The sequence below is a fragment of the Capricornis sumatraensis genome, chromosome 10 (genome assembly GCF_032405125.1).
Source record: "Capricornis sumatraensis isolate serow.1 chromosome 10, serow.2, whole genome shotgun sequence".
NCBI lineage: Eukaryota > Metazoa > Chordata > Mammalia > Artiodactyla > Bovidae > Capricornis > Capricornis sumatraensis.
Window position 1 is genome coordinate 93,264,435 of NC_091078.1, and position 26,542 is coordinate 93,290,976.

The following is a 26,542-nucleotide window of genomic DNA, read 5'->3' on the forward strand; positions in this document are numbered from 1 at the left end:
TTGGCAGACAGAGCTGATTCCTGGATGCGTGTCTGAACCTCCGCATGTCTGCTTTTGGCAGAATTGAGTGCGACTCTTATCCTTTACCCATTAAGCTATCATTATGGCCTCCTTATCTCTGTTTCTTCTGCAGCATGCCTTTGAAAGTGTTTGACTCTTTTTTGGCAGTTTATTTGATAATGCACAAATGTGGAAAGTGTGCATCTTATTTCTATCTAATATAGTATATTTCTTCAAAGGAAAGAGAGTGAGACTTTAGGTAAAGATTTGTCAGAGTAAGTCAACAGCTCTGGTGGACTTATTTTGATTATTGATATGGAATTCTTTCCTAAGAGTTTGGTTTACAAACTCCTCTGTGAACCTTAAATGCCTCTGCTTAGCCCCCTCAAAATGTTGTGTGTTCCTCTCTGAGCCTGATGTATTGCATATCATCCTTGTGTCCATTAGAGAAAAATTGGTGTCTTTTGTATTTGGTCTCTTGTGTTTTGTGTGTTCTTTTGCCAGGTCAGAAGAGGCATATTAGAGAAAGATGATTGTGTGTAATTGCCATAATGGAGTCTTTTCAGAGCCCCTATCCAATTTACTAGGGGTCAGCAAAGAGTTTTTAGACTTGAAATCCACACAAGGCATAACTCATCAATTGGACTTTATCAGAATTAAAACTTTTGCTCTAAAAGGGTCTTATGAAGAGGATGAAAAAAAAAGCTATTGACAAAAGAAAATATTTTCAAACCACATCTGACAAAGAATTGGTTTCTCAACTGAACAGTTTAAAAAACAATCCATTGGGGCAAAAGATATGAATAGACATTGGATTAAAGAGGATGTATAGATGACAAGCACATGAAAAGACATTCTGTATTATTAGCCATTAGGGAAATGTAAATTAAAACCACCATGAGATACCACTACACACCTATCAGAATGCGTAAAATTAAAAATAGAACAGCAAATGCTGGCAAGGAGGCAGAGAGACTAGATGGCTCATCCATTGTTGGCAGGAGTATAAAACTAGAAAACAGTGTAACAGTTTTTTTTTTTAAACATGCAACTACTGTGACTCAGTAACTATACTTTTGGACCTTTAACCCAGAAAAAAGAAAACTTAGGTTCACGAAAACCTATACACAAACATATGCATAATAGCCCCAAAGTGGAAACACTGCAGATGGCCTTCAGTGGATAAATGGTTAAATAAACTGGTACATCCAGACCAAGAAATACTACTCAGCAAAAAATAGGAGCAAACTTTTGATGCAAGTAACAACTGTAGATGAATATCCAGAGAGTTACATTGAGTCAGAAAAGTCAGTTTCAAGAAGTTGCATCCTCTGTGACTCCATTTGTTATACATTTCTCAAAAAGGCAACATTATAGTATCGAAATAAAGAGATCAGAGTGTTTGCCAGGGGTCAGAGATGGGGGAGGGGTGCCAAGGGAGATGGGTGTGGCCATAAAAGGGCAACAGGGATCTCTATGGCAATAGAAGTGTTCTGTATCTTGATTGTATCCATGTCAATAATCTGGCTGTAATATTATGTTACAGTTTTACAAAATGTTACTATTGGAAGAAATAAAGGGCATACAGTGTCTCTGTTTCTTTTTTACAATATGTATGAAGTTACAATTGTTTCAAAACTGAAAGTTTAATTTAAAAAAATAAAAGCATACCTACCCTTCTTGTGCCAGAGTCATATGAAATGGAATGCAGCCTGGGATAGCAATGAGCCATGCCTGTCCATGTGTTTACTTTGATGTTTTCAGTATTCCTAGTCTCAGTTCAGTTCAGTCACTCAATTATGTCCGACTCTTTGTGACCCCATAGGCTGCAACATGCCAGGCCTCCCTGTCCATCCGGAGTTTATTCAAATTCATGTCCATTGAGTTGGTGATGCCGTCCAGCCATCTCATCTTCTGTCATCCAGTTCTTCTGCCAATCTTTCCCAGCATCAGGGTCTTTTCCATTGAGTCAGCTCTTTGCATCAGGTGGCCAAAGTATTGCAGTTTCAGCTTCAACATCAGTCCCTCCAATGAACACTTCAGGACTGATCTCCTTTAGAATGGACTTGTTGAATCTCCTTGCAGACCAAGGGACTCTCAAGAGTCTTTTCCAACACCACAGTTCAAAAGCATCGATTCTTTGGGGCTCAGCCTTCTTTATAGTCCAACTCTCATATCCGTACACGACTACTGGAAAAACCATAGCCTTGACTAGACGGAACTTTGTTGGCAGAGTAATGTCTCTGCTTTTTAATATGCTGTCTATGTTGATTGTAACTTTCCTTCCAAGGAGTAAGCAAGCGTCTTTTAATTTCATGGCTGCAGTCACCATCTGCAGTGATTTTGGAGCCCCCCCAAAATAAAGTCTGCCACTGTTTCCCCATCTTTCTGCCATGAAGTGTTGGGACTGGGTGCCATGATCTAGTTTTCTAAATGTTGAGCTTTAAGCCAACTTTTTCACTCCCCTCTTTCACTTTCATCAAGAGGCTCTTTAGTTCTTCTTCACTTTCTGCCTTAAGGGTGGTATCATTTGCATATCTGAGATTATTGATATTTCTCCTGGCAATCTTGATTCCAGCTTGTGCTTCATCCAGTCCAGCGTTTCTCATGATGTACTCTGCATGAGTTAAATAAGCAGGGTGACAATGTATAGCCTTGACGTACTCCTTTTCCTGTTTGAAACCAGTCTGTTGTTCCATGTCCAGTTCTAACTGTTGCTTCCTGACCTGCATATAAGTTTCTCAAGAGGCAGGTCAGGTGCCTTTGTATTCCCATTTCTTTCAGAATTCTCCACAGTTTATTGTGATCCACACAGTTAAAGGCTTTGGCTTAGTCAATAAAGCAGAAATGTATGTTTTTCTGGAACTCTCTTGCTTTTTTGATGATCCAGCAGATGTTGGCAATTTGATCTCTGGTTCCTCTGCCTTTTCTAAAACCAGCTTGAACATCTGGAAATTCACGGTTCACGTATTGTTGAAGCCTGGCTTTGAGAATTTTGAGCATGACTTTACTAGCGTGTGAGATGAGTGCAAATATGCAGTAGTTTGTGCATTCTTTGGCATTGCCTTTCTTTGGGATTGGAATGAAAACTGACCTTTTCCAGTCCTGTGGCCACTGCTGAGTTTTCCAAATTTGCTGGCATATTGAGTGCAGCACTTTCACAGCATCATCTTTCAGGATTTGAAATAGCTGAACTGGAATTCCATCACCTCCACTAGCTTGTTTGTAGTGACGCTTCCTAAGGCCCGCTTAACTTCACATTCCAGGATGTCTGCCTCTAGGTGAGTGATCACACCTTCGTGATTATCTTGGTCGTGAAGATCTTTTTTGTACAGTTCTTTTCTGTGTGTTCTTGCCACCTCTTCTTAATATCTTCTGTTTCTTTTAGGTCCCTACCATTTCTGTCCTTTATTGAGCCCATCTTTGCATGAAATGTTCCCTTGGTATCTCTCATTTTCTTGAAGAGATCTCTAGTCTTTCCCATTCTGTTGTTTTCCTTTTCTTTGCACTGATCACTGAGAAAGGCTTTCTTATCTCTCCTTGCTGTTCTTTGGAACTCTGCATTCAAGTGGTTATATCTTTCCTTTTCTCCTTTGCTTTTTGCTTCTCATCTTTTCACAGCTATTTGTAAGGCCTCTTCAGCAAGCCATTTGGCTTTTTTGCATTTCTTTTTCTTGGGAATGGTCTTGATCCCTGTCTCCTGTACAGTGTCATGAACCTCCATCCATAGTTCCTCAGCACTCTGTCTATCAGATCTAGTCCCTTAAATCTATTTCTCACTTCCACTGTATAAGAGATTTGATTTAGGTCATACCTGAATGGTCTAGTGGTTTTCCCTACTTTCTTCAGTTTAAGTCTGAATTTGGCAATAAGGATCCTCCTTATGCAAGAAGTACTTATATGTAAAACACAGGCTATCTAGCCAAAGTTGTAGTAACTGTAAATGAAAAGTAACCTTTAAAGTTGTATAAAAAAGTAAAAGTAAAAATATATTGAGAAGTATTTACAGCAGTTTTATATTCTTTATAATAAAGTTCCATCTATCCATCCACCAGGTTTTTCTCTATGTTTTTATTGAAGTATAGTTGATATACAGTGTTGTATTAATTTCTGCTATTTGGCAAAGTGAGTCAGTTATACACATATGCATTCTTTTCTATATTCTTTTTTATATATCCTATTGTTTTTAATATATGCTGGCTTGTCTCAGGATATTGAATATGGTGCTATACAGTTGGACCTTGTTGTTTATTATTCACCACTGTTTTGGGGAGCTTTCTTAGCTGTGATCACCATATTGGGAATAAAAGATTGGAAAAGAAGGAGCTCAGCCTGGGCACATCCATTTCACGTGTGAGTAGAGTTGATCATAGAAGGTTCTAGGGTGAGTGAGTGTTTTTAAAGCTTTGTTTTACCATAACATGGCATTAATTTTATATTTGTAAATTTCAAGAGACGCAAAGGTTCTGGTGTTTGGTTTTGGAATGTGGGTTAATGAAGTTTTCACTAATTTTTTTCTCCACGTTTGACTGTCAATTTGGAAGGCATTTTGTAGTTAGTTACCAAGTGAAGAAAAATAAAACCTAAAAGTTGCAGGTTAAATTTTATTCAGAGACTTTTCTGAGAACTAAGGCCTAGGGGATAGCCTCAAGTAACTCTGAAGAATGCTGTGCAGAGATGAGGGAGAAGCCAGGACACATAGGAGTTTTTGCTGAAAACACGTAGTCAACCATCGAAATATTACTGCTATTCACAAACAAACAGATACTTTAGGTTAGTGGTTTTTGTGCTTTTGTCTATGCGGGAAGATGACTGGGCTCATTGAAATTATTCCTTAGGTAGGCATCTTAGACGGCAGAGCCTGGTGGGCTGCTGTCTATGGAGTCGCCCAGAGTCGGACATGACTGAAGCGACTTAGCAGCAGCAGCAGCAGGGCCATAGTATCCAGAGCGCATAGTTTCCTGTTTGTCTCCATCCTGAATTTCTCTTAGCACTCACCGTGGGGGCTCTGCTGATGGCTTGCCAACAGGGAAGGGCAGCATTCCTTATTACTGGAATGGTAGACACCGTTCCCTTTCCACACGATCATTGTTGTTTCTTAGTTTGTCGTGTGTGTCTTAGTCGCAGAGTCGTGTCCAACTCTTCACGACCCTACGGACTGTAGCCTGCCAGGCTCCTCTGTCCATGGATTTTTCCAGGCAAAAATACTAGAATGGGTTGCCGTTTCCTATTCCAGGCAGGGAATCTTCCTGACCCAGGGATTGAACACTAGTCTCTTATGTGTCCTGCATTGCAGGCAGAGTCTACTAATGTGCCACCTGGAAACTCCTAGTTTAATTGGCAGCATTTTTCCCTTGCTAATACATAAAATAATAATGCATCTTACAGTTTAGTGTCATCTTAAGCTCAGTGAGATCTGATAATGATGTCTGAAACCAACTATCTGTATACTTTACCTGGCCCAACTTTATTAATTTATTATTAAACATTTTGTGGGGAGGCTTTTTTTTTTTTTTAGAGGAACTGTTAACAGTTTGAGGGTCTGATGGTAAATTCTGTGACATTTTATGGCAATAATATATTACTGCCATATACTCAAGTACTGAAACCTCATTTTTCCTTTTTTTTTTCAAGTGTCAATATACAGTATCTGGTTTTATGACAAGAATGACTGTCACCGCATAGCCAAACTCATGGCCGAGTAAGTATTTCTGTTACATCATAGATTTTAATTTGTGATATATGGTAGATGAAAAAATAATGTTTCCCCCTTCTCTTTGTTACCAGAGTCCACTAACTCATGTATTTTCCCCGATCTCCTTTTATTGTCAAAGTTTTGAAAAAGGCAGAGAAGCTTAAAGAAATCTCAAATTATCGATAATCGTACCACCAGTCTCTTTTTACGTGTACCTTGGGTTGATGTGATTGTTTTTTATTCATTTTTTTTTATGTTCACTGAAAGAAAAATGCAAAACAAAAAAGTTATGAGCTAATTTTTATTAAATGACTATATTAAGGCCTATAGCCTGGGAGGTAGCCTCATCTAATTATTTAAGAGATACTACCTCCAAGAGGAGAATATCTAGGAGAAATATTTACATAATTGGAATCATCTAAAGACTGCTTTATTACCAAATTAATCAAACAAAAAATGATATTTAGTGTAGTCATATCAGAAAAAAAGAATTTAAAATATGATCCTCAGCAATAGTAACAGGAATTTTGAAATACTTCCGGAAAAAAATAAAAGCAAAGACAAGGGAGCTAGAGAAGAGAATGCCAATAAAATGAGGATAGGTTAACTTTTTTGCTGAGAAAAACGTATAGTCAAGTATCAAAAGATTACTCCTAGTAATAAACAGACATCTCATGATGAAGATTTTAGTGCTTTCCTATATGTGGAAAGATACAAGAATCTGGAGTCAGTGAAATTATTCCTTGGATATGCATCTTAATTATCTATGGGGCAGTATATCCAGAGCCCAGAATATTTCCTGTTTCTCTCCATCCTGAGCTCCTCTCACTGTGTACTCTATGGGTAACTGCAGTGGCCCATAGGCTTAATCCTTCCTGAGCTGGAATGGCAGGCAACACTTTTTTTCTTTACATTTCCAGAAGTAAGATTACACTGTACATTGGACTTTTCACGTTCACAGCATTTTTCCAGGACATTAAATAGTCTTTTGTAGTATTTATGTCTGCTTTGTATTCTGTTCTGCAGACAGATCATAATTTAACCAGAGCCTTACTGTTAAACGTTAGAACCGTCCAGCTGCCTCGCTCCAGAGGGTATTCTGTGTCCAGAGCACAGCCTCACCACCGTTTGCAGTGCGCCTGACTTCAGTTCTCTCCAGATTTCCACTGTAGCAGGTGGAGCTGTGTTCAGTAACTGATAGAGAACTCCCACATGCATCCATGGCTACTTCCTTTAAGAGAACTTATTTTTGACACACATTCCAGGTTTAGAATCCCCAGTCCTCTAATGGGTTATGTCCCAGGAGAGCTTTTATAAATCAGAATCTTGGAATTTGGAAACTAATTTTCATTGAATTGATGTTCTGAGGGATGGTCGTCCTTTCTCAGACTGGCCCACAGAAGCCATCCCTCTGTATTGCTGGTACTGCCATTCTGGTTTCTAGGGATCTAAGACACAGGTGTTAGAGGGGCCTGAGGTACTACCACGCCCTGGACAGAATGCTGCAGTGGGCAGCGAGTTCCGGTGGATTTAAGTTTTCTTTTCAGTTTCTGCCTGCATTTCCTCAGAAATGCTGGCCTCTCTTCCCCCTCCATCAAATCAGAATTCCCTTTGCTCTTCTGCAACATTTTTACCTACATGTTTGGGAGAAAACAGTTTTTTTCTTTTTCTTTTGTCTAATATTAAACTAAATCCTGTTAAACTATGAATCAATAATTAGGCCCACATCCCATTTCCAGGTATGTTTGCATTTTAAAAGAAGTGCACATGGCTAAGGCCACATTTTAGTCCAGGACTGCTAACATGTCTCAGTTGGGTTTTTATCTGCTTCCCGCTTTGTTTGCTGTAGGTGTGACCCCAAGGACATTGTTCCATGTGAACTTGTGTCAGTCGTTTGAAAATGCATTGGCTTTCCACAACCAGACTTTTCTTTTTAGAACTTTTCTCTTTAAAAAAAAAAAAGATAAAAGCTACTTTTTTACAAAGCCGTTTATTTAATGACCACTATCTGTACTTTTAAAAGGAACAGCAGAGGCAGGTTTTGATAACTTAGAAGACAGAGATTTGTTGATTTTTGGTTATCCTGAAATTTACAGTATTTTTCTTAAATATCTATATTTTGGAGTATGTTAATACATAGACTTTCTCCTGCAGATTGAGAGCTTTTGGGCCCAAATTGAGAGACCTTGGCTCTTTCAGCTCTAACAGTTATTTGCAGGAAACCATGTTGAACTGTATTCTCTATCAGTAGGCAGTATCCGTAAAGCAAGACTTCAGATCATACATAAAGCAGAAGATAAAGCAAGGCTCATCTGAAAATACTGTAGTGAACATAAAAATAGGATGAGGAAGTAGAAACAGGAAGCAGAAAGGGAAAAGCAGGGCATTCAGGTTTCCTTCACTAGAGATGCCCAAAAGAGGGGCATTTGCTTAAGCTTTCAGCTTGTTTTACTAGAAGCAATGGTATTGAAAGTGATTAGCAAATGCCTGCATGAAACTGTTGATAGTGAGTTTTCAAGTGTCAGGCCTATTTATGGCTGAAGAGAATACCAAATATGTTCACATTAACTTTGTGATAAATGGCGTTCTGGTCACCAAAGATAAAAAGGTTATCTTTGTCTTTCTTTGCTCTGACTTTACCTGCATACAGCCTCTTTTCGCTACATATTTCAGAATGTCATCTCTGATAACCAGAGATACAGGTAAAATTCTTTGGGACATATTGTGCATCTAAATAAATGTGCCTGCCACTGCCCGTTCTGTTAAATATAGTTCTTTCTACCACTGTTTCTACAGCTGCAATATAATAATTCTTGAAGTAAAACATTGATTTATTCCAAAAGGTTGTTAATAAGAACTGAGAAGATATATAGGAGAACAGGTAAACTTCTAGACCTGTTCTATAAACAAATCTGGAAATTCTCTTTGATCAGTAGCAAAATCGAAAATTCACTAAACTTGGAAAATGTCGCCTCTCCTAAAGAGGAGATTCAGTCTGCCAGAAAGTGTTTTTAACAAAACCTAGTCTGAATGCTTGCCCATACATAGACTGTAAAATTTGGAGAACTCATAGAAGTGAGCCCTGTTCCTGATCTTACAAATAGTCTTGGGGCATACTTGGGGGTTTGAGAGGAAGGAAGAGGGGCAGGGCTGTTCTTCCCAGAGTGTGATTGGAAGAGGCCTTAGAGTCCAGAGCTGGGTGTGCCTTCCATGCCGCCAGCCAGTTTCTGCTCTCAGCAGTTTTATAAGGTAGTCCTTTGGGTGGATGAACAGTGGTGATTATTAGAAATGTTTTTCTTTTGAATGAAGATCACAAATCCAGTCCAGGTCAGAGAGAGGTGAATACTTGCATGGGTAAGCCAGACAGTGTAGCAGGTGATGGGTAGACACGGGCTGTGTGACCAGTCCTTGATGGTTGGCGTGGCCTACAACTGAGTATTAAATAATAAGCATTTTTTGGTTTTGGGCTGCATCACTAAGTTTGTGGGATCTTAGTTCCCCCACCAGTGATTGAACCCCAGGCCCTTGGCAGTGAAAGCGTGGGGTTCTAACTACTGGACCACCAGGGACTTCCCAGTTTGGACAAAGCTTTAAACCCATCCTTGGAGAAGCATAATACATTGTAGCTTGTTAAAAACTCAGAATAATGTTGCTGGTTTTTTTTTTTAATCTGTGTTTAATATTGTTTAATCCGATGTTTTCAAATAAAAGAACCATCCCACACACACTAATAGGAGTTCCTAGGCAGGCTGTTTTAAAGCAGTAAACTGACATTGGGTACCCTGTTCTATGCCTCTTAGTCCATAAAAAAAAAAAGCCTTTTACTACTGAATTGTTTTATTGCCTGTCATCATCACTGTCTGAAAGTTTTCAAATTAATTCAATTATCAAGTTGTGACTGTGCCTATACTATCCCATGGCAAGTAGGCCTGTTCATTACAGTTGGACTTGAAACCTGAATGGATGTTTAAAAGAAAAAAGATTCATTATCTTATTTTGTTACATTAATTTCAAGCTTTAAGAAAAATATAAGAAGCAGTAAAACATTCATGTGCTCCCCAGGCAACTTTTAGTTTTTCACATTTTGCTTCAGACTTTAAGATGTGGCAGGGAGAGAGCATGTTCCTAAGAAATTAAACCCCTCTAAAGATAGATTTGCAGACTGCAGGCCTTGACTTAGACCTTGACTTTCATGCTTTTTTTAATATATATTTTCAAGTGCAAAATTAGCTTAAGTAACACTAGTCAAAATAAAGAATGTTGCCACAATCACCCTGACCTTAGTTACCCACTTAGTGATTTTTTTAAGGAGACAACAAGGAAAATCTTTTGTTTGCTTGTAGAGTTATTGCTGATTTTTGAAAATTCACCAAGATCTTCATTTTCAAGCTGCTAAGCTTTTTCCTTGCTCCCCATTATTAATATACCCTCTCCATAGGAGTGGTTCACCTGAACAGCTTTCCTTTGTCTTGGTGGCATTGTCCATTTTCAGCTTTACTTTACCAGGTAGTTTGACTGATCCTGAGATAATGTAGGAGAGAGAAATAATGTGTAATTTAGTAGATTTTAAAAGTATCTACTTCTACCAAACCTGGAAAGGAATTCTGTATTTTTGGCCTTCTAACAGTGAACTATACTGGTTGGCACTGTTGTGAGTGAGATGGTGAAAGTAGTCAGTCATGTCTTACTGGGATGAAGTAGCTGAGGCTCTGTTCTGTATTGTGAGGAAGGCATTGTTACCATGAGGCAGTCTTCCAGTATCCTTGGAAGATGGACGCCAAAATCTTGGGTCATATTGTGTCAAAAAAGGTCTTTCTAAAACTTGGTTCTCTTCCTCCAGCGTGGTAGAAGAGGAGACGCGGCGGTCCCAGCAAGCAGCTCGGGATAAGCAGAGTCCCAACCAGGCCAATGGCTGCAGTGACCACAGGCCCATCGACATCCTGGAGATGCTAAGCAGAGCCAAGGATGAGTACGAGAGGGTGAGGCTGTGCGCTGAGCAGGAGAACCAGAGCAGGGAGGAGACCGGTGGCGAGTCTGGTGGACTGGGGAGGTCACCTCCAGGACCAGCAGAAATAAGTAGTTCAGAAAGAAGACCTGTCTTATAGATCAGGAAAGGGATGTTCTTACCTCTGAAAATTCAAAGTGTTCTTTTTTTGTTACTTAAAAATTACTGTGGGAGAAAAGGATTTTGGAAAATAAAAGGTCCCACTTCCTGGGTAAAGAAATGTACATTAGAACCCATGAGATGTTTAAAGTTCTAACAGATTCCTCAATGTCTGTCTTAGAGAATTACAAAGAATTTATGGATCTGTGAAAATTAATACATAAAAGGCAATCATCTCTATAATGAATTCATTGATTCTTAGGAAACTGGATGAAGTAAATAAATTTCAAGAACCATTTCTGAGTTTTTAAGTTACCATGTATTACCATAAATTCCCTCCATACCCTTAATGAGATATGGGTTATCTACATAGATTCCTTCTGTTTTTATAGAGACCTTTCGGTGTTGTGGTAACAGCTAGTAAGTTGAGAGCTCTGTCACCCATTCCCAGTGAGGATGAGGTCAAGGTGCCACACAGGACAAAAAGTGCGGGAGCTGCACACTAGAGCAGAGGCTCCAGGAGGGGGCCCGCCTTCCTCCTCAGGCTGGGAAGCAAGTCCTCTCCAGGGGAAAGAAAGAGCTGAAGCCTTGTTTCTGTGTGCAGAGCTGCAGAGGAGCTCTAGGTCACATGAGCAGTGTAAAAATCTGACATGATTTCTGGTTAATGCATGTTGCAAAGGTAGAAAAGTATGGACAGCGCAGTAATTACTGTTGTAAGGAAAATTCTTCTGATATGGTATGGAGTAAATAAAATTTCTGTGGTTGGATTAAGACTAAACCTTTGGGGATTTAGTTAAATCTTTGATATTTCCTTCATAATGTGTTCTTTCTATTTTTGAAGCCATCCATAAATAGGTGGCACTTCCTTAAACAGGAGTATTGTTGCTTGTCTACACTCGCCTGTCATCTAATCATATGGTGTTAGTCTTAGCAGCGGCCCATGAGTTCACGTCTTAGTGTTTGGATGATTTCTCCTCTGCCTCAGATGGTTCCAAATAGACCCTTTATCTCTAGGTAGAGACTTGGGAGATTGCCAGATTCATCTATGCAACAACTTGGATGAATCTCAAAGGCATTTGCTAAGTTAAGGAAGCCAGCATTCCATTTAGATGATAATCTCGAAAAGACGGAACTAGTGCCAGAGAAGAGTCACTGGTTGCCAGGAGTGGAAGGAGGGCATGACTACATTGGGATAGCACAAGGGAGTTTGGGGAGGTCAGATATCCTGACTGTGGTAATGGGTACACAAAACTATACATTTCAAAAGTGAAAGAAATGGTAGCCCTCCAGGCTCCCCTGTCCATGGAATTCTCCAGGCAAGAATTACTAGAGTGGATTGCCATTTCCTTCTCCAGGGGATATTCCCAATCCAGGGATCAAACCAGGGTCTCCTGCATTACAAGCAGATTCTTTACAGTATGAGCCACCAGGGAAGCCTGGTGATACATTTCAAAAGTTAATTTTACCATATATTAACTTTAAAAAAAATGGAAAAAAATATATAATAAAGTAATGCTGTTTGCTTGTCCTTAAAGGGGTTATAAAAATAACAATTGTTACGAACACTATTGTCTAAAATCATGTGCTCAACTTTCTAGAAATTTTATTGTCCAATTAATTTCCATATTGACATGCAGGTCCAAAGCAAACATTTGGCATTTGGCAGGGGGTGATTATCCTTGACTTTTAAAATAATATTTCTGTTAACAGTAACCTTGAATGCTGTTTTGTAAACCAAACAATAGCAAGTTTTTTCACATGATGTACTTTTCCTTTTAATTTAAGAATCAGATGGGCGACTCAAATATCTCCAGCCCTGGGCTGCAGCCAAGTACTCAGATCTCCAATCTGGGAAGCACTGAGACGCTAGAAGAGACACCATCTGGGTTGCAAGATAAGGTTTGTACAACTCAAGCCCTCGCTTTGTCCACAGTAACCTAACACAGAGTCAGCATTTTGTAAGGGCTTTGATGCAGTACAAGTTTGATACATTGATCATCTGTCAGAGTATGTGCGTACAGGCAGTAGCGTGATGTCATCCTCTCATGTCATTTCCCCTGGTCCATGTAACTGTCTTTCATCCGGGTTTTGCAGTAGCCTCCTATCTGGTTTCCCAGCTTTTGCCCTAGCTACTCCCTCTCCTCTTCTTGACCCAGGGGTCAAAGTAATCCTGGTTTAACCTAAGTTAGACCGCGGCTTTCCTCCAGTGTTGTCTCATCTCACTCAAATAAAAGCCAGGGTCACGGCAGTAACCCCTAAGGCCCTATCTGATCTGGCCCCCCTACCCCTGGCTTCATCTTCCATCTTTCTGCCTTGTTCCCAGCCTCATAGGCTTTTCTACCTTTTCACAGATGTGTGAGACCTGCCCCTGCCCCAGGACAGGCCTTTGCAGTTACAGTCCCCTTTGCAGTTATAGTCCCCACAGCCTGAAAGACTTGCCTCCTAGAAGTACCTTGCTCCCATTCTGGTGTCTTCCATGTAGGTGGGGGCCTTTCACACCACCCTATTTTAAATAACAATCCTTCCCTCCCCCTGTTCTACTGTGCTTTATTTTCTTGCAGCTATCAGGGTTTGTGGTTTTTTTAAGTTTTTTGATTGTCTCCTCCCCACCAAAATCCAAGTATCATAGCGGGCAGGCAGTTTTGCCTGCCTTGTTTGCTGCGGTATCCTCAGCACCCAGCACTGTAAATATTTGTTGAATGAAATAGTTCTGTTTGTTTTTATTTATTTTTTATTTTATTATTTATATTTTTATGAAGTAATTCTCTTTAAAACTGATGACTTGATAAGTGAACAGATATCAAGTAAAAGCCATAGTTTTTTAAGCTTTTTATTTTAAGACAATTACAGATTCATATACAGTTGTAAGAAATAATACAGAAAAAGTAAAAGCCATAGTTTTTTAAGCCTTTAATTTTAAGACAATTACAGATTCCTACGCAGTCATAAGAAACAATACAGAAAGATCCATGTCCCTTTCGCCTGTTTACTCCATTGATAACAGCTTGAAAACTATAGTACAATACCACAAGCAGAATATTAACCCAGTATACCCATCTTGTGCTCAGTTGTTTTACTCATATTCATTTCTGTGGGTATATGCACGTATGTGTTTGCATGCATGCTAAGTTGCTTCAGTCATATCCAACTCTATGCAGCCCTATGGACTGTAGCCCTCCAGGCTTCTCTGTCCTTGGGATTCTCCAGGCAATGCCCTTCTCCAGGGGACCCTCCCGACCTAATGATCGAACCCATGTCTCTTATGTCTCCTGCATTGGGAGGCGGGTTCTTTACCACTAGCAGCACCTGGGAAGCCTCATTTGTGTGTGTTTAGTTCCATGCAATTTTATCACATGTAGAGCTTTGTGTATCTACCACCACAGTCAAGATAGAAGACTTCATCACCACAAGAATCCTTTGTATTGCCCATTTGTTGTCACACTGACTTATATGTCACACCTTCCTAGCCTTCCTCTGGCATCCCTAACCCCAGCAGTGACTGATATGACTCCAGCTTTATAACACTGTCATTTCAAGAATTTTCTATAAATGGAATCACACAACATATAACCTTTTGGGAGTATGTTTCTTCACTCAGCATAACTCATTGAAGAGATTCATTGAAATTGTTACATATATTATAGTTCCCAATCACTGCTGAGTAGAATTAACATTTTTAACCATTCACCTGTTAAAGGACGCATGTGTTGTTATCAGTTTGGGGCTATTGTGAATGACATTTCCATGAACATTTGTATACAGATTTTTGTACACGCATTTCCTTTGTTGTTCCTTTGTCCTTTCCGTTACTAAATCGTGTTTGACTCTTTCCAACCCTATGGACTGTAGCCTGCTAGCTCCCCTGTCCATGCAGTTTCCCAGGCAAGAATACTAGAGTGGGTTTCCATTTCCTTCTCCAGGGTATCTTCCCGACCTAGGGATTGAACTTGTGTCTCCTGCATTGGAAGGCAGATTCGTTACTGCTGAGACACCAGGGAAGCCCTAAATTGCCTTTACTCTGGGTTAAATGCCCAAGAGTACAAATGTTGGGTAATTTCATAACTGCAAGTTTTAGTTTAGAAATTGCCCTACCATACTGTTTTCCAAGAGGCTATACCATTTTACATTCCTAAGCAATGTATGTATAATGTTTCTAGGGATGCAGGGGGTAAATTATTTAAACCAGATTTTGTATACTACATTTCTTTGCTCCATGTTTACTGTATTTGAATTTAAGATCCTGAAGGTCAAACGTATATTAAAAGAGAAAGTTATATAAAATTTAATTTTTAAAGAATATGTGTTAAGACAAGGAGCAAGTGGAGGAGCAGATTCCTTCTAGTCTGGCTTATCAGCCATGAATGTCCAGTGGGCTAGTCACTTTCCCTTTCATTTCTGAATCATGGGATTAAGGATTCTGGCAGTACCTGACTCACAGATTTACTGTGAAACCCAAATGAAAAAATGAACCCCAAAAGACTCCATTTTATAGGCCAAAGTGACAGCATTTTGTAAAATACTGAGAACTGGATATTGTTGAGCCACATGATTGTCTAAAATTAGCTCAGATCCATAACCAGCCCTGTACACAGAATAGTACATTGGTTTAGTAACACTGCCATCTAGTGCTGAGGAGCAAATAATGCTGTCAAGCTTTAATATTAATAGTATTAAATTTTATTTCAGTTTCATTATTCACTTACTAAAATTTCCTTGGGACAGTTTCCCTAGTTTGTTTTGTTTTGTTTTTGCTTTTTTGTTCCTGTGGTTAAGAATAATCACACCTTCTAGTGTGCCCAGGGCACTAATGAGTTGGAAATCTGACATGGACACAGTAAATCCAAACAGAAATATGAAATTCTGTAAACAGCAAGAGCTGTGGGGTGAGAGAAGAACAATGGAAAACCTGATATAGTTTCTTAAAAAAATTTTTTTTTCAGTCCCATACATACTGTCACTCACTGAATTCCATTTCACAAGGGAATGGTCAGATTAAAATTTGATTTAAGTGAGGCATTGCTGAACTCAGAATCCAGACTGTAAGTATATTGACATGAGTAAAGAATAAAATTGCACTTTTCTGTGATGAATCCATGAATAAATAAGCCCAACAACTAAAGGAATGCAGCCAGTTTTTCTTGTCAGAGGCAGAGGAGAATGGAACGGGTCCTGTCCAAACCAGGTCAGAGACAATAAAGCTTTGGAGAGTTTGTGTAAAGACACATGCTCTGCCCCCTCAGCCTCTAGTGACTAATTCAGCCAGTTACATATTTCCAAAAATTGGTACAGTCTGACCAGTCACCAGCCCTTAGTTATTCAGGTCTTACTTGCACCTCTCTTTTCCAAAGGATCCTATCACCATTCAGATGATTAGATAACCTGTCATCTGCACTGTGGACATAACGGTGCAGTGGCGTAATGGTTAAGAATATGGATTGTCTTGTTAGAACTAGGTTGGCATCTGGTTCTGTTGTACTTGGGCATCATCCATAAATGGCAGTAATAATAGTACTGCCCTCACCGATTAATAGAGTAATGCATGCAGAGTGCAGTACAGGGCCTCCTGTACAGTGAGCGTTCTGTCTGTGATAATTCTTACTGCCTTGTAACCTCATTTCTTCTGCCTTACGTGAGGTACCTCTGAAACCTAATGCTTTACCACACACCCCATTCCATAAAGTCTAATAATCTGTCTCTGGCCTGGCAGATGTTGCAGGGAGGCAGCGTGGAGAAATTGGAAACTGGCTGCTGCTTTTGCACACTACCAGATGACTTCATTTTTTAATATGAAGTAGATTTTAAATGAGCAGACATGCCTGTTCTTAAGTTCAAGTATAGAAACATTTCACATGTCAATGTGGATAGTTTCAGTTTTTTAAGAGTTCGTTTTTGTTCCACTAGATGGATAAAAATTGCTACCTGGATCATTTTCGAAGCCTAAGGTGTATTTCATGGTGAGGTTTCTCCATGTCTGGTTTTTGATTGTTCCTTTTCTTATAACATAGTATTCTTCACTGGAAAAGACTTTTAAGTTTCTACAAGATCATTCCAATGTGATCTGTGTTTTCTAAAGTAGGTATATCTAAATGCTGGTGTGTGTGTGTGTGTATACACATACATATGTATATGTAAAAGAATATGGTGGTTAAGAGCTACGTAATTGGGATTTCCCTGAGGGTCCAGTGGTGAGGAACGACTATGCACTTCCACTGCAGAGAATACTGGTTCAGTCTGTGATTGGGAAACTAAGATCCTGCAAGCCATACAGTGCAGCCAAAAAATAAAATAAATGAAAGGAGTCCTTTGGGCCCAGGGCAGGGCAGGGCCTGGCACCCTCTGCATACCCAGCAAATAAAGGTTAAATGAATTCAGCAGTACTGCTTGAAGGGAGAGTGCAAGAAAGCTCACAAGTGGGAACTATGAACGTATCTTCTCTGAATCATTGGAGTGGTATCAGTAAACCAGATCACTAAAATATAAGTAAGTTTAACACTTTCAGGCTTAAATGCTTTCCTTTTCCTTCAGCGTCTGTGATTTGGGAATTGGAAGGTTGCTATTTAAAAAATGGTTAAATTGGGAAGGGGCAATATAGGATAGGGAATTAAATGGTACAAACTTATTATGTATAAAATAAATAGGATATAACAATAAATTGTACAGCACAGGGAATATAGCCAATATTTTATAGTAACTTTAAATGAAGTACAGTCTATAAAAATATTGAATCACTATGTTGTATACCTGAAACTAATATGTTATATCACCTATACTTTAATTTTTTTTTTAATAGTTAAATTTATTTTCTGGTATTTGAGGCCTAGTCCTTAAGGTACAATGCCTGCCTTTTAATAAAAAAAATATGAACATAAAGGTAGGATTGCTTGATCATCATTTGGTCCTCATATCCTCTTGAATGTAATTTCCCTACCATGTGTGACTGACATGGGGCAAATTAACTTTGAGCAAAGTAATTGCCCCTTTACCTTACATCTGTTTGCTAAGCAAAAAAGGTGAATTTTAAACTATCACCTGAGTCCCTAAAATTTGATTTTTATTACAAATGTAGGTGTATCACCACCTTGGGGATACCAGGTGCATTCTTGGCCTTAATCCTGAGGACATCTTCAGCTTGTTCCATTTCCTATTTTCAGACTCTACCTATCCTTGCTTCTGCAAACTGATTTGGTTGATGGAAAAGAAAGTTAGTTATGCTGGTTTGCAAGAGTTTTCTCTCATTGGGTGATTTGATTTGTTTCTCAGTCTGCTCCATCTGGACACAAACATCTGACGGTGGAAGAATTATTTGGAACCTCTTTGTCAAAGGAGCAGCCAACAGTTGTGGGTCTGGATTCAGAAGAAGTGGAGAAGCTGCCAGGAGATGCCTCCCAGAAAGAGCCCAACTCATTCCTACCATTTTCCTTTGAGCCTGGAGGGGCCCCCCAGTCGGAAAACCTGGGTGTCCATCCTGCTGCCCACCCCTCAGTCCAGCCCGAAGTCACCACCCCGGTGCTAATCACTCCTGCTTCCATCACTCAGTCCAGTGAAAAGCAGGCCCCCAGCTATGCCATCCCATTGCACTCTGTGCTAAGTCCTAGTCTACCAGCAGAAGCTTCTACTGGACAGGCTCCCCCCAGCCTACCCCGAAAAACCACCATGATGCAAACAGTGAAGACTACACCTAGGCAGAGGTCTCCACTCCTGAGTCAGCCTGTCCCCGAGCTGAGCCACGCCAGCCTGACTGCCAGCCAGAGCCCATTCAGGGCCCCGCTGAGCGTGACAAACACAACCAGTCCGTCTCTCCCAAGTGTTGATCTTCTCCAGAAACTCAGGTTGACCCCGCAGCATGACCAAATACAGACACAGTCACTTGGGAAAGGTGCAGCAGCACCCAGCTTTTCTCCAGCAGCCGGCCAGCTGGCCACCCCTGAGAGCTTCATAGAGCCTTCCCCTAAAGCGACAGCAGCAAGAGCCTCAGCCTCCCTGAGCAACATGGTGCTTGCTCCCCTTCAGGTACTGGCAGGAGATTGGGTGGCTGTAACCTAGTGGGATGAAACTGGATTTTGATTGAGAGGAGGCAGAGTTGTTTAAAGAGACAACCGTTGAGTGTGTAAGGGGCTAGAAGAAAGGAGAGGTGAGAAGCCCTGCAGTGATCAACCAAACCATCGGTAACTGGTGGTGTAACTCAGTTCCACTTCGCAAAATAATTTCAGCTGATAAAAGCTGAGAAATTGTATTTTCCTTCCTGGGTGTGCATTTTAGCGTTTTTTTGTTTGTTTATTTTTGCCTGACACGTCTAGGAGTCCTTATTTGACTCAAGACCATGGATCCAGATTATCCCAAGCTTTGTTCCATCCCCTGCTCCCTCAGTACTCTGACTGAGTGCCCGCCTTGTGCCAGGTGCATTAGGCGTGCCATAAGAGCATCCCACATCTGGAGGTCTGAGGTCAAAGAAAGCTTCCTCGGGAAACTGGCCATCAGCTGAGATCTGAAGACTCAGTAGAAATTAGCCAGACCTAGAGGTAGGAAGAGTGTGTGAAGGCAAGGAAAATAGCCGGTGCAGAAGCCTAGACACGAGAGGGCATTTGCTGAGCTGTGGTGTGACTGGATCTATGTGTAAAGAAACATGGGGGAGCAGGTACTGGTGATGAGTAAAACTTTGTAAATACTGTCAAGGAGTTAGAGGTTTGTTCTGAGGGCCCTGGAGAGTCTTTTAAGTGCATGAGCCAAGGGTGGCACGCTGGGAAAGGAGATGACGGAAGGACAACGACCCATCAGAACGGAGGTCGGGGCAGTCACCCAGGCTTGAGCAGGTGGGGGCCTGTACTGGGCAGTGTGGACATGTGGATTCATTAAGAAGGAGGATGAGTGGGACTTGGTGGGGTTTGGATATAGGGGTGAAGAAGAGGTTTGTCCCTCAGTAACTTATAAGGTCGGTGAGTTTACAAATGAGGAAATCAGGTCACAGTTGAAGTGACTTGTGCCAGATCACAGAACTGAAAGGGGGTAGAGCCTTTCAAGGTTTAATAATTACAATCCCCAGCTCTTGAACATTTTACCAAATAATATTAATACTGGCTCTTCTGTATAATATTATCTCTTAGTTAATGGAGTGCTTTGTTCCATTCCGTTAAAATTCTGTACAGAAAAAGAAACCTGGTGTCCTGGTTACATGATTAAATTGTCATATTTGCCATTTCTGTTTGCAGTATAAGGAGCAGCGAGAATGTTCTGTTTGATAAAACATCCCTGAAATGTGTCTGCTGCCACTATTCCTGTTGTTCTAGAAATAAAACCTGCAGTCCTGAATACCGCCCCTCTAGATTTGGCCTCTGGGACAGCACCCTGCTGTCCAGCATGCCTCCTGGCAGAGGAAGCTTACAAACATGTTCTTTCTCATTTATGTGCCGTATCGAATTTCAGGACCTGGGACTGCACTGAGTCCTAATGTATTTGCTCTGCTACAGGAACTTCTGTGGCTCCCAGGGAATAGGTATAGCATTTATCTGGAAGTGTGTGGCTCTGTGTGAGACTGTTTAGTGCCACCTGTCAGAGTGTGAACCGCCCTATCAGGAGGGTTCATGCTGTCAGGATCTTGCATCTCTACAGTCTCAACAGCAAAATATGCTTGGTCTGTCCCCACTCTTATAAGAGACCCAGGTTTCAGCTTTTTCTGTAGAGATGTTTTCAAGGCTTTGCACACCCCTTTTCTCCAGTGGAACTGAAGGGGGTTGGGGGCTGTCCTGAAGCTCCTATCCTGCATTGTGACAAATTCTGGTCAGCCACTTCCCTCAGGAATCTGGGAACCAAGTCATGTTTGAACTCCTCCTTACAGCTGCTAACCTAGATTTTTTCCCCAGTAACTAAGAAATCTTTAATGAAAAGTTGCTACATCTGTTCATCTTTTCTGTTTAAACATTGCAGTCTATGCAGCAAAACCAGGATCCTGAAGTTTTTGCCCAGCCTAAGGTGTTATCCAGTGCCATCCCGGTAAGGATCCCCTTTTTCTAAAGAGCATAGTATGTCTTAAGTTCTTCTGCTGAGTGTGAGGTGAAACATTTCAGCTTTCAAACCTAGGCCCCTCCCTCCCACTCCTGCAGACAGAGCTCATTGCTGTGGCCTCTGCAGTCCTCAGGTCATCCGTCCTCAGTGATGTCTTCCCTGAGTGTGTGTATGAGAGGGCAAGGTCGGCCACGGCAGGGGTGCTCACTCACTCCCTCTGTGTTGTGAACGGGCGACTGCTGAGAGCAAGTCGGCCCCATCCCTATGGATAGGAGGCAATCTTTGCCCTGGAAGAACTATGGTGTCCCAGTAAACAAGGCAGTGTCACCACCCTGCTCAATGGCTTCCCATTGCCCTGTTGACAGAACCTCCCAGGCCTGCGTGCTCTGTGCCTTGCTGCTTCTCCCCTGCCTCATTTTTTAGAACTTGTCCTCATCCTCCGTTCCCTACCAGCTTTGACAGGCACACTCATCTTTTTCAATTCCCAAACTTTTAGGTTCCGTTTGCCTTTGAGCCTTAACACCTCTCCTGAAGCCTAAGAGTTTAAAGAAAAGCCACCTTCTGACTGGTCTTAGCAGGTCGTCTTTGTAGCTTGTCCTGCTGTGTGGTGATCGGCTTACCACTTCTTGGTGATCTCTCAGCCCGGTGTTGCACCAAAAATAACCACAGATGGTTCAGAACCCAGAAACTGCACTCTCAAAGCTACGGACAGCTTTGGTTCTTTGTAAATGAGGAGGGTGACAGATAGGAGGGAAAAAATACATAGTTTTCTTGTTGAGTGTATCAAAATATGAGAATTAGTAAAAAAAAAAAAAAAAAAAGGGCTTCCCTCACAGCTCAGTTGGTAAAGAATCTGCCTACAATGCGGGAGACCTGGGTTCGATCCCTGGGTTGGAAAGATCCCCTGGAGAAGCGAAAGGCTACCCACTCCAGTATTCTGACCTGGAGAATTCCATGGACTATACAAGTCCGTGGAGTCTAAAAGAGTCGGACATGACTGAGCAACTTTCACTTTCAAAAAAAAATATTATTACTCTTTTGTGTATTCTGCTGGTTAGCCATTGTTAGCCCAGAAGTATATCTAAATGAAAGAAGGAGGTAAATGTTAGTTTTATGTTTTTAAAATTGTGTCTTTGATGACTGTGGTGGCATAATAAATACATTGAACACGACTAAAGAAACTAATGCTTCATATAATTTCATATAACTGATGCTTCATATAATTCTTTTTATTGAATTAAAATTTATGTATAATAAAATGCAGATTTCTTAAATTGAGTTTTAATACACATATATCTCTTGGGCAGTGAGAAGTTATGTAACACTTCCATCACCTCAGATAGTTCCTTCACACCCTCCTCCAAGCATTTCTGTGTCCCTCATGGAAAAACTTGACATATTCAACTTATCTCAGGACTGTTCTTACTGTGCCTTATCAGATTCCCTTTCTGTAGTGATGGGGCTTGGCGTCTCATAACAGCTCGAGGCCACCCTTATCATGTAAATGGACTCCTCATCCTTCAGCGAACAAGCTTCCTAACCAGACATTGCATGCTTAGATGCCGCTTCTGGCCCTTTATCTGAACTCTGAATAGTCAGCATTGGGCTCTGCTTTCCAGTCTCCTGCTGCTTGTGCTTGTTATCAGCGTCCCCTCCTCTGGGCCTGGCTGCTGGCTCCCACACTCTTTGTTGCAAAATGGCCATTGTTCCCCTGCAGGTGGCAGGCCCCCCTCTGGTTCCGGCAACAACCTCGGCCGTGCCCTCAGTCCTGCTGTCCCCCAGTGTTTTCCAGCAGACAGTGACAAGGTCCTCAGACCTTGAGAGGAAAGCCAGCTCCCCTTCTCCTCTCACTGTTGGGACGACAGAAAATCAGAGAAAGCCTTCCATTATCCTCACCAAGTCTCAGCTCCAGGATACATTAATACATCTAATCAAGGTATGTAAAATATTGGTTGAGTCTCTGGATTTTCAATCTGTAAAAAATAATTGTATGATTCTTTAAAAAGTCAATTCATAAAGAAAATCCAAGGCCAGCTAGGATCAGTGTTTCTCTCTCCCTATGGGAAAATTCTCGAAGTGGAAAAATAGATCTGTGTGAATTTCAAAATATTCCTCATGATTGTCTCTGGGTGGTGGGATTCTTGGCATAATTAGTTATACAGAGCATGTATATAACTTCTTCCTAAGCTGTTACCATGACAGTAAGCTCTAAGGAGGTAACCGTGACCTGACCATCTCTTCCAGAATGATCCCAGCTTCCTCAGCACACTTCATGAAGCCTACTTACAGGTTCTGACCAAGAACAGAGACAGCCACAACCTATGACTAGAGCAGAGTAATCCTGAAGGCAGGATGTCGACCTCAGAAGCAAGCAGGCCTCATCATGGAAACTTCTAAACAGAACATTGAGCTTTGAGAATTCTAAAACTGAGCCTATGAGAAAGAGACTCGTTGCTTAAGAATGTTTTCCAAGTGACGTTCTCAGTGATAATGGAGGTTTCACTGTGAAGCATCACCAGCAGACCTTTGTTTTGGGGGGGGGGGAAAAAAAAAGACCATTGTGTTCAGTTGTGTGGGTGTGGGTGTTTTCATCAGCTTTAAGCAAGTTTGTGAAATGAGGAATCTGATTTTCAGCTCACTTTCATATTCAAGGTCTTAGGGAAAAGAGGTCACCAGCCCTGCGGCAGTCAGCCCAGCCCATACCCCGATTCCCCTCCTGCACTTCCATCTAAAAACTTAAGCCTTGGGCTGGTAGTCAAGTTCTGAACAGAGCAGAAGTCAGCTCTGTGCAAAGTAGCTTCGCGTTTTAAGGGTCAGAGGTTAAGCTGGCAGATTAGGACTGGTTTGTTCAAGTGAAGTGTATTTTATACGAATGCCCCTTTTGGGCCTTAAAAGTTCTGAAGTTTATTCATTTGTTCTGATTTTAAGTGTCCCCGGTGATGCCACACAGAGGGCTTCCACTGTGAGGATATGTTTGACTAGGGCTCTGCCGGCCCTGTGCTGAGGTGGGAGCAGGCGTGGCACACCTTTGAAGTAAAGGCTGGGACTGGTAAGACCCAAATTCTATCAGAAATCTTCACTTTCAGTTAAACTCTCCAGTGGTTTTGAAAATGTTAAGCTTGTGTGTGAATCATAGCCTTATTTTCCTTTTCTGTCTAAACACAGTGAGAAGTCATTGTTCATTGTTTCCCTTAACACTTGGACAAAAGGACCAGTGGACCAATCTGACAAAGCCATTCTGGTTCCGTTCCTCAAGTCTACTGAGAATAGTTTTAAAGCTATGCAGAAAAGGGAACTGTTATTCACACTGCCCTTACTTTATTATAGAATATGGAATTAAAAACCAAGTGTGATATTCGGAACTTTACCAGTGTATTCTTAGGCTGTGAGCCCTTCTGCAGCCCAAGTCTGAAAATAGGTAAAGATGCTTTGTTATGCTGCTATTGATCTGCCATGATTTATATTTATTCTTTTATGGCATGTAATGGTGATTAGTAATATTTTAATGTAGATTTGATTTATTTCAGCAATAGTAATTTTAAGATATTCTTTGAATGAAAGTGTCTTCGTTTCTATGATACAGGTCATTTTGTAGTATTTAACCAATTAAAATGCACTGCTTACTTTTCTGAGCACTATTTAATGACGGGGTAAAAACCCAATTGGCTCAACCAGCTAGCTTAAGGAGTAGCTGTGAATAATGCTGACAGATACGATGGTTCCTTGGGAACAATCATTTAAGCTTTAATGGTAACTCAATCATAAATCCATAGGTTTTTTTTCTTTTAGCTGAGATTTTAGAAAATTAATTGTGAATTACATACTTGTTTTAGTTTGTGCTTAAGTTGTTTTCTATTTTTTGTTTTTTTAGCATAAAGAATACCTTGATTGGCTTTTGTTAATCTAAACGTGCTTCCTGGGCAACTTCTCTGCTTCCAAATTTAGTGTCTTCTATTGTGTCTACCTATTATTTGTGAATTGTGCAGAAGTCAAGGAAGCTTCTAAGTTCTCATACTCAATTAGGAGTTAGGAATAGTTTGTTTTCAAAAGTAGTGTGTAAATTCAGCAACCAAAAATGAATTGCTTGTGCATCACCCAGGAGAGAGAAAGTTACAGTAAGGTGTGAAATGTTGCTGACCCCAGGAGGTGGTGTCCAGGGCGCCCCCGTGACTGTTCTCCGAAGACAGTTGCCCTGGCCGGCTAGCATGCATCCCAGGTGTAAGTCTCTGTGGGCTTTGGAAAGCGGAAGAATCAAGGGGTTCTTGTTATGATAGACGTTTGAGTTGAAATGATGCTTTGAGTCGGGTCAATATTACACGACAGTTGAGAGACAGTTCTGAAGAGGGTCTGTAATCACATCTGTTCGTTTTCACCCTTTAATTCAAGGAATGAATAGGATAGACAGTAGAGAATCTGGGATGAGGTTTCCTTAGTGTGAAAGTAAACTTTTAAGTGCCCAAGTCATGGAGACTTGAAAAGGGTAAGCCTGTTTCAACTCCCAAATTTATGTATTCAAAGCGTTTTGAAAATTCAGAAGCCAGAGGTTCACTGCCATGAGAACCAGGAAGTTCAGGCCAGGATGAATCAGTAGAGAAGTCAGGCCAAACCTGAACAGTGGCAGTTGGATGACCCTGGGCTGAAAGTCACAGTTCGGTTGCCTTACCCCTCATTCAGACTTCTGTCCAGAACCTCATGCTAGTTTAGGTTGCATGTTTACATTGCTGCAGTAACTTTACCGGAATCTTAAGTTTTAAACCTTAGTTGAGTCCAAATGGACACCAAAACAGAGACGCTTCTTGCTAGGTTTGCAGAACTCCAGTTAGGTCACCGTGTCTGTCTGTAGAGCCCCTCACCTGAGTGGGCGGCCCTGCTCTTCTTTTCTTGCAGTTACTGTGGTGTCTTTGAGTGGACTCCCACCTCCCAAACAGCCTCGTTCCTTTAAGGCAGATGCTCCTTCTCATTGTGCATCTCCCCCCAGGTTGGTAAGGTGTGACTTGGAATCCCATGTTGTCCAGTGACTGTCAGCTCCAGGAGAAGCATTCGTGACATCTGCATGTGAATATCAATGTCCATGGCTTACTTAGGAAGGCTTTTGGGAGCTTGGTTTTGTTAAGAGCCCAAGTTGACCTGGGTACTTCTCTGCCAGAGGAGGCACAGGCTTAGTTGAGAATAGGACCCGATTTTGCATGTCAAGAATTGTTCTTTTTCCACCTGTGTGTTCTTGTAAAAAATCTTAAACCCCATCAGATCTACTAGGTAAATATTTTTTAACCATGCAGCTTTATTACTCTCCTCCCCAAAGAATGTAGTTTGACATTTTTCTCATTTTGGTAGTAGAGGCCATAACTGCCATTGTATTACTAATAATGCAACATGAAATTGAAGGTGCCTAACTGCTTAAAAAACAAAATCAGCCATCATACTGTAACTCTGAGCAAAATGAAACACAAGAGGAATGAGAGGCAGCACAGGCACAGGTAGGCTCAGTCCATGTGAGTGAAAACAAGTCACAGGGACGTGTGTCCTGCACTCTTGCTGCACGTTTGCTGCTGCTGAGCACATGTTTCTTTCTTACCTGTCTTTGGTTTTCTTCAGTTGTATTCAAAGGGCCTGCTGGAACCAGTAGCGCCCTGCGTTTTCAGGTGTCTAAAATGTTAAGATCTGAAAGAAGTAAAGCAACTTACACTGAGCTCTTTAAAAGCTGTGCTTGAGAACATTTCCCTGAGTGGGCCGGGGCCTCCAGG

General features: G+C 41.1%; 1 protein-coding gene across 2 annotated transcripts in view; it reads left to right on the forward strand.

The window, feature by feature from the left end:
• The window catches only part of DCP1A (decapping mRNA 1A), a 39,119-nt gene extending 15,007 nt beyond the window's left edge, over nucleotides 1-24,112 (forward strand). The window contains exons 4-10 of one of the 2 annotated variants that reach the window (XM_068981797.1): nucleotides 5,635-5,701; nucleotides 10,536-10,674; nucleotides 12,585-12,698; nucleotides 18,060-18,809; nucleotides 20,721-20,786; nucleotides 22,516-22,734; nucleotides 23,043-24,112. In XM_068981797.1, coding sequence (XP_068837898.1) covers nucleotides 5,635-5,701; nucleotides 10,536-10,674; nucleotides 12,585-12,698; nucleotides 18,060-18,809; nucleotides 20,721-20,786; nucleotides 22,516-22,734; nucleotides 23,043-23,123 — 1,436 coding nt within the window. In that variant the 3' untranslated portion in view covers nucleotides 23,124-24,112. The remainder of the gene's footprint in view (nucleotides 1-5,634; nucleotides 5,702-10,535; nucleotides 10,675-12,584; nucleotides 12,699-18,059; nucleotides 18,810-20,720; nucleotides 20,787-22,515; nucleotides 22,735-23,042) is intronic. The other variant, XM_068981798.1, reaches the window with a different exon arrangement.
• The last annotated feature ends 2,430 nt before the right edge of the window (nucleotides 24,113-26,542 follow it).